The 8475-nt window shown below is 40.7% G+C and overlaps 1 protein-coding gene across 4 annotated transcripts in view; it reads right to left on the bottom strand.

The window, feature by feature from the left end:
• Positions 1 to 4681: 4681 nt before the first annotated feature.
• Positions 4682 to 8475, bottom strand: part of CAPSL (calcyphosine like) — a 35119-nt gene continuing 31325 nt past the window's right edge. For 3 of the 4 annotated variants that reach the window (XM_070357648.1, XM_005911358.2, XM_070357647.1), the window contains one exon: positions 4682 to 5176. Coding sequence is in view for 1 of the 4 variants with exons in the window: in XM_070357647.1 (XP_070213748.1) it covers positions 5075 to 5176 (102 nt within the window). In the remaining 3 variants the exon portion in view is untranslated. The remainder of the gene's footprint in view (positions 5177 to 8475) is intronic. The other variant, XM_070357650.1, reaches the window with a different exon arrangement.

Raw genomic sequence — 8475 nt, 5'->3', positions numbered from 1 at the left:
CCAGCACTTCTGAAACCTGTAGGGTAAGCTGGCAGGCTGCCAGCAGATGAGAGTTGATATTGCATCTTGAGTCTGAATTCTGAAGGGCAGGCCAGGTCACCTGGAAACTCAGGCAGGGTTTCTATATTACAGTCTTGAATTTATAAGCATTCAGTTAGAAATGAAGGTTCCCACAGCACCCTCAGATTCACCAATTCCCTAGAATGACTCACAGAACTCAGGAAAGCACTTTGCTTACAATTAGTTTTATTATTAAAGATACAAATCAGGAGAACCAGTCAGATGAAGATGCACTGGGTGAGGTCTGAGGGGAAATTCAGGGAGGGACTCTTTGCTCTTCTCCTGGAATCAAAGTTTATCATCCCCCAGCGCATCAATTTTTTCACCAACCAGGAACTGCTACCGAACCTCAGTGTTCAAAGGTTTATACTGGGACTCTTTGGGTGGGCCTGCTTGATCAAATCACTGTCCACGGAACTAAATTCAATCTCCAGAACACTTCCTCTCCTCAGAGATTGGGATGCCCCAAAGTTTCCACTCTCTAATTATGTGTTAAGTCTTTCTGGTGACCAGCCCCTCTCCTGAAACTATCTAGGTGCTCACCCTTTGTCACCTCCTCCCCTTGAAGTATCAAATCATGTCATTTGGTTATTCTGATGAAATATCTCCAGATAAAATCATTATCTTCTGATTTAATTTTTCCCTCTAAGGTGAAACAATAAAGTATCTTATTTCTATTGTCAGTTCACTGGGGCTACAGTAAGTTACACTCCAAATAATAGAAATAGAATAGCCCTGAGAGCAACATAAAATGACTGTGGTATTTTATACACAATGAATTAGAACAGAAGTATATAAAAGCAGCCTAAAGAGAAAAAATCACCCGCAAGCAGGCAAGGCAGGCCGGATCCTGAGTTATTGCATTGACATGCTTCATTAACACATCCAAAGTGAAGTGTATGTCTTTCCTATGGGCTGTTAGTCAGCTATGACAAGTCAGAAAAAAGGCAAGTCAGAGAGGGCATCTTTGTTAGCCCCTCCATAGACTGGTCTCTGGAGGGTCTCACTAGAAAATAAATGCAATAAACTGTCGATCTAACTTCATTAAATATTTTAATCTTCATGCCCTATGTTCTGATTCCAGTGACTAAATAACTTCATGATTAGGTTTCCAATTAGAAGTCTGTCTCTAGGGCAAAATTTTTCTCATTTTCCAACATGAATAACTTGGTTCCAGTATGTGTGATGGGACATAGCTGCACCTACCCACAAAAATCCCTTACATAGATAATGTAGGGGAAAATGAGATGGAAAATTCCTAGGTCTTGTATCACAGGGGCAAATAAAGGATGAGTCACCTCGATGTTGTTAGGCCATGACTATCAAAACCTGGAATGGGGCCATGAGGTACAAATGACAGGACTTGCTGATTAGAAAATGATTACTTTATATGGGGGCACCATCCTTATGGCAGAAAGTGAAAAGGAACTAAAGAGCCTCTTGATGAAAGTGAAAAAGGAGAGTGAAAAAGCTAGCTTAAAACTCAACCTTCAAAAACCTAAGATCATGGCATCCGGTTGCATCACTTCATGGAAAATAGATGAGCAAACAATTGAAACAAAAACAGACTTCATTTTCTTGGGTTCCAAAATCACTGCAGATGGTAACTATAGCCATGAAATTAAAAGACACTTGCTCCTTGGAAGAAAAGCTATGACCAACCTAGACAGCCTATTAAAGAGCAGAGACATTACTTTGCCAACAAAGGTTTGTCTAGTCAAAACTATGGTTTTTCCAGTGGTCATGTATGGATGTGAGAGTTGGACTATAAAGAAAGCTGAGTGCTGAAGAACTGATGCTTTTGAACTGTGGTATTGGAGAAGACTCTTGAGAGTCCCTTGGACTGCAAGGATATTAAACCAGTCAATCCTAAAGGAAATCAGTTCTGAATATTCATTGGAAGGACTGATGCTAAAGCTGAAACTCCAAAACTTTGGCCACCTGATGCGAAGAGCTGACTCATTTGAAAAGACTCTGATACTGGGAAAGATTGAAGGCAGGAGGAGAAGAGGACGACAGAGGATGAGATGGTTGGCTGGCATCATCAACTCAATGGATATGAGTTTGAGTAAGCTCTGGGAGTTGTTGATGGACAGGGAAGCCTGCAGTACTGCAGTCCATGGGTTCGCAAAGAATCAGACATGACTGAGCAACTGAACTGAACCTTATATGGTTATAGAGGTTGTTTTCTTCATTGCCATTATGCCTAAGGATAGAGAGACCTCCATTCTACCTCCACCCTGGGAGATATCTTACTCCATGTTGGTTCCCAGACCATGAAGCATGCCTCCTTAAGGAAATGGAAGGCAATGAGGGTGCTATTTCAAAAGTCACTCAAAAATCTAGTTGTCCACCAGAATTTGTACTTTTCTGAAATTAGATAAATTTTCACTGGTGGGACTGCCTGGGACTACACTTCCCAGCCTCCTTCGCATTTAGATGTAATTGCGTGACTCTTTGCCATCAAATGGAGTGCAAACAGAAGTGACATGTGTCACTTCCAGACCAAAGCTTTTCAGAAAGCTCTTCAGCCTCCTCCATACCTCTTTCCCTTTAGCAGCATGGGTATCATTGATGATGAAACTCTAGAGAGCAAGAAAACCACAACACGGAGGACTCCTGCAACCCAAAATCCCTGCACGGAGGAGAGCTGATCACCGACTGTGAACAGCAGATACATACTACTTCAGGAATGAAAAATAATTATATATTTTATATTTGAGCTTTTGTATTTTGTTTTGTTATATTTTTAGTTAATTCTTATTGGGGTATAGTTGCTTTGCAAAGTTGTATTAGTTTCTGCTGTACAAAAAAGTGAATCTGGTATACATAGACATACATCCTCTCCTTTTTAGATTTTTTCCCATATATGTCATTACAGAATATTGAGTAGAGTTCCCTACAGCAATAGAGTAGGTCCTTATTAGCTATCTGTTTTAAATATAGTAGTGTGTGTATATCAAACCCAATCTCATATTTTATCCCTCCTCACTTCCCCCTTGGTAACCATAAGGTTTTTTTTTTTTTTCCCCTATATCTGTGACTGTATTTACTTCTTATAAATAAGTTCATCTGAGCTTTTGAAAATGTGTAGGTTTATTTATTGTAGCAGCTAAATATTTATTGTAGCAAATAACTATTTATTTGTTTATGTGGTAAGCTAACATACCACATAAATATCCTCTTGCACTTCTTTGTCATATCGAGAATAAACTGCTAAAGGCAACCTTGAACTGAGAGCAAAGCTATCATTCTCTAATCCTCAAACCCAGATGAGGTCTTCTGATCTGGTCTAAGCAAACATGAGAATTGCATTCTCCATAGTCGATGAAGGATTTGGATTCCAGTTTTAGCATCAGTTGCTATGAGCTTGCTCAGTGGAGGTCTCTCTTAAGAGGTAAACCTTGGTGGCCTGGCACCCTCCAATCTTTGAGGCTGGAAGGCTGCAGGACTAGGTCTTGGACTATGAGAAATTATCCAATTGAAATGCCACCCCACAAGTGCTACTTCTCTCCTACACATAACCGGGAAGCACTTGCTTTCTTTGGCACTTTCTTCAGATTTTCACACCTTTAAAGTCGTGAAAGAGGATGGCCCAGCAGTCAAAAACCATAAATTAGCTTGGCCAACAAAGTGGGAAAATAATAAGCCAAATGCGCTGGAAGTAACCAAGCTGCTATCTCTTTACCCTCACTGCTGAAAGTTTTACCCAGAGACCAGAGGCATCAACATCACAGGGAAGCTTGTTAGAAAACTTGAATTTCAGTCCTCACCTCAGACTTCTGAATCTGAACTAGTGTATTAACAAGATCCAGGTGATGTGTAGGTTCATTAAGGCTTGAGAAGCCCAGCTTTAGCCTTCTGTCTCTCCTTCCACCTGCACTTCTTTTCCAAGATGAAGGACCTATGGGTATGCCCAGCTGTTTTTGTTCCCTGAGAAGCAGTCATTAGAGGCAGAAAAATGAGTCAGAAAATCTGACATCACGTGCCTTGGGGAGTAGCCTAGAAGCATGAGTTCGAAAGATGAATTCCAGGGACTTCCTTGGTGGTCCAGTGGCTAAGATTCCATACTCCCAATGCAGGAGGCCTGGGTTCAATCCTTGGTCACGGAACTAGATCCCACATGCCATAACAGAGTTTGCATGCTGCAACAAATGTTGATGATCCCACATGCAGCAACTAAAACCCACCACAGCCAAATAAATAAATAAATATTTAACAATAACAACCAAAAAAGATGAATTCCCAAAACAGTTTCAAAGTCCTCCCTCCCCAGTTTGCCCCAAAGTCCCAGAAAGCCTGCCTGGCTTCTAAAAGGCACTTCTCTTTCCCTTTTCATCTCTCTCAACCTAACAGGCTGATCCAGGAAGTGAGTCACTCCAGGAAGCTCCACCTTCAGTCAGGTGAGCCAGTTCAACTTACCTTCCTTTGGTCACAAGAGGTGTTTAGGTCCTCTGTTCATGCAAGTGTGGCAATTTGCTGAATTTAAATCCCCAATTAAAGTATTAAAATAGCCCCCCCAAAAGCCCTTGAATTTCAGAATAAAATAAATTTTATTTGTAAAGTAGTCACCAAGAGAAATATTAAGATGAGTAAGCTCAGGAAATTTTACACAGATGGATATTCCTCCAATTCTTTTATTATCACCTCCTACTACAGACTCCAAAGACGGCAGATAAAGTGAAGGTGTAGACAAGCAACTACATTTACATCTAGAAGAGGCACAACTATAACAAGGGCATTATTTCACTACGAAACTCCTCTCGGTCTCACTTCGCAGTTTTCCTTCTTCCTTCTTTCTTTCCTTTATTTCTGATTTGAAAGTATATCCTCAGGCATTTAAGGAAATGAACATGTTCCAGGTAAAGAAATAAGATGACTGAAGATCTATTGCTTTTAAACTTCCAGATCTCCCAGAAACTTCAGTTTATCAAAATCTACAGCATTGGACTTCTTTCAAACTCATTCCATTCTCTGAAAGTCCCTGATTTGCTAAAGAATTAATAGACAAAAGTCATAATCTCCAGGATTCTCTCATCATTAAAATGAAATAGGCATCGGTGTCAATAGAAGCACTAACACCAGCATAATAGTTCAAAAAGTCTTCTTTTGAAACCTGAGAGGGATAAAGGGCAAGGGGAAAGAAGGAAATGGTGTCAAAACATGTGGGTCATTGTAGAGCAGTTTACATCTCCCTGAAATCTTTTCTATTGAGTTTGCTTTGCAACTGGCCATCAGTCAAGAACAGGCAAATCAGGCAGGGGAGCCTGGCTTGCCTTTCCCCTCTGACCCTGAAATGGGGCGTCTGCAAGGGCCTGCCTGCCCACTGGCCAGCTATAGTTCCCCCATGACCATCATTTCTTGCATTAAGATAGAAATCACAACCATCATTTCTTGCAATAAGATAAATATCTCTAGAGCAGTGCTATCCAATTCAGTAGCCAAATACAGTGTTTTAAATCAATTGAAATTAAACATAATGAAAAATTCAGTTTCTCAGTCACACTAGTCATCTGTGACTAGTGGCTGACATCTCAGAGAATACAATACAGGACACTGCCATCATCACAGAAAGTTCTATGGGACAGTGCTCCTCCAGAATTTACTTTGTATGCTCTTACTGGTGGTTGTTATTAATACTTTAAGGTAGAGAAATTTATAGCATAAAAGAACAGGTGAAAAACTTTTTAGTGAGGGGGAGGCTAGACCAAACACTTAGATAGGGATAAAACTAGAGAGTGGAGTACTTCCCAGGATCTTTGAGTACCCAGGAGTATATGATGCCTAGGGCTCAGTAACAGGTGCAGGGGACTAGCCACAGGGGAGCTGCTAAAGGCAAACTTGTCCAGCCTCTCAATTTGGCGAGGATATGTGTTAGTGTTTCATGCTTGGCCCTGAGCTTCCTATAACAGGCAATAGAGTTAAGAGCAAAGAAACACAGAGTAGTAACCAACCTCTAGGTTCTGTCTCTCTCCCCCACCCTTAACCTCCCCTGTTCCTTAATACCAGCCCAGAGAGTAATAATATTCCCCATAGTCTTAGAAGCATCGCTCAGAGGATGGGCATTCTGGGAACTTGCTTGGCCCATTAGGTGGCAGTAATCCAACCCTGCAGGAAATGGAATATTAACATCACATTTTCAAACTCTCATTCTTGGCTGTCAAAAAAAAAAAAAAAATGGTGTTTATGGGTAACTGAGTTTTGTTCCTTTAAAAGCACAAGAGAGTACAACCTGAACAGGCCTCATCATTTTCAAAGAAATTTCATCACTGTAACTGAAACATCACTCAGGTAAATTTTTAAATACTTCAGAAGCACCATCAGGGAAGTAAACCTGAAGAAGCATGATACGTAACATGTTTGTTAGTAAAAAGAAATATATTCTGGAAATGCTTTAAAATGGAACTAGAAAAGCTAGATGAATTCTTTTAAGACTAGTTAATGCTTCAGACTTCCCCTAGTGGCTCAGAGGTAGAGAATCCACCTGTCAGTGAAGGAGAGGTGGGATCCATCCCTGGGTCGTGAAGATGCCCTAGAGGAGGAAACAGCAACCTGCTCCAGTACTCTTGCCTGGGAAATCCCATGGACAGAGGAATGTGGTGAGCTACAGTCCATGGGGTCACAAAAGAGTCAGATACAACTTAGCAACTAAACAACAATAACAGTTAATGTTTCAAGCCTTAAAACTGCAGAAATCCTACTAGATCAGAATCAAGTTAACAGCAGGGCACAGTCAGATAATGTAACAAAATGACACGGTTGGTATTGTAAATTAGGCCATGTCTAACTTTGCAGCTCAAAAAGTCTCAATCTCTGGTTCCTAGAAATGAAATCCTAACTATTGCTATGAAAGAGAAGTTCTTGCTTTCAGTGTCTACCTAGCCTACCTCTAGAAGCATGCACAGTTTTTGAAACAGAATACTTAAAATTTTATATCATAAGTATCTTGGGAAATCTGCTTTATAAAACATTATTTTGGAGCATAATTCTATTCAATTTCTATTTAAAAATCCTACCTGGAGAGGATTTACATATAGGAACACGTCACTATCTTTAAATATCTAAAAACAAAATAATTTGTTTTCCAGTTATGCAATGAAAGCATTGTCAACTAACTGTTGACCTGGGATTGTTTTATATGCAGGAACTGTTTATGACTGGCATAAATAATTACATTTGCATGCAAATATTAATAGATATCACCAAGCACCTGCAAAGCACATATGAATATAGGTGGGCTCAGCCTTCACCATCTTCTTCAGATTACTGATTTGTCCCACTTGTTTTAGTATAGATGAAACAAAAGTAAACTGTCACTCAAACCCTATCTAAATGAGCTCAATTATTGCAGCCTGAATTAACGGTGATTCACTATATTCACTTTGTAGTTTCAGAGATCACCTGAAGCAAATGGATAGTGAATGATTTTGCTAAATGAGATTTTAGGCATGACTAAGTATGAAATTTGTAGAATGGTATTTTATTTCCCAGTGTTCTGGGAAACTAAAGGACCAATCTGGGTTTACCTGATGTAATGCCTGACATTTGATAATACCCTGCATTCACACAGCACTTTATCCCATCAAAGTGGAAGCACTCTGGCAGAACAGGCCACTTGGCATCTGTCATTTTGTCTCAACTGCAGGTCGTTGTCCTGCTCTAAGGCTCCCTCAGAGGACTGATGGCCTTCACCTCTGCATGGGGCCTGAGTGTTTCTAGGACATCAGCAACTCAGAACTCCCAAGTTTAAGATCAAGGTGTTCCCAGAATCAATACCAGTCCCGGAGTGCAAGTGTTAAGACAAGCAAAGAAATAGGTACCCGGGACTTCCCTGGTGGTCAGGGGTTAAGACTCTGCACTCCACTGCGGGGAGCAGGGGTTCCATCATTGGTCAGGGAACTAAGATCCCGCATGCCGCCCTGTGTAGCTGAAAATTTTTTTAAATAAAACAATAATAATCAAGAAATAGGTACCCAAGTCTTTGATAACAGGATTACAAACTACAGGCTCAGATTTTGATTCAAATTTCAGGTGCTTGAGCTCTGAGTCACAATTCAGTTCAGTCACTCAGTCATATCTGACTCTTTGTAAACCCATGGACTGCAGCATGCCAGGCCTCCCTGTCCATCAGCAACTCCTGGAGTTTACTCAAACTCATGTCCATTGAGTCGGTGATGCCATCCAACTATCTCATCCTCTGTTGTTCCCTTCTCCTCCCACCTTCAATCTTTCCCAGCATCAGGATCTTTTCCAATGAGTCAGTTCTTCACATCAGGTGGCCAAAGTATTGGAGTTTCAGCTTTAGCATCAGTCCTTCCAATGAATATTTAGGACTGATTTCCTTTAGGATGGACTGGTTGGATCTCCCTGCAGTCCAAGGGACTCTCAAGAGTCTTCCCCAATACCACAGTTCAA

This window comes from Bos mutus, chromosome 20, assembly GCF_027580195.1.
Source record: "Bos mutus isolate GX-2022 chromosome 20, NWIPB_WYAK_1.1, whole genome shotgun sequence".
Classification (NCBI taxonomy): Eukaryota; Metazoa; Chordata; class Mammalia; order Artiodactyla; family Bovidae; genus Bos; species Bos mutus.
Note: the sequence above shows the minus strand (reverse complement) of the source record. Positions and strands in the feature narration are given on the sequence as shown.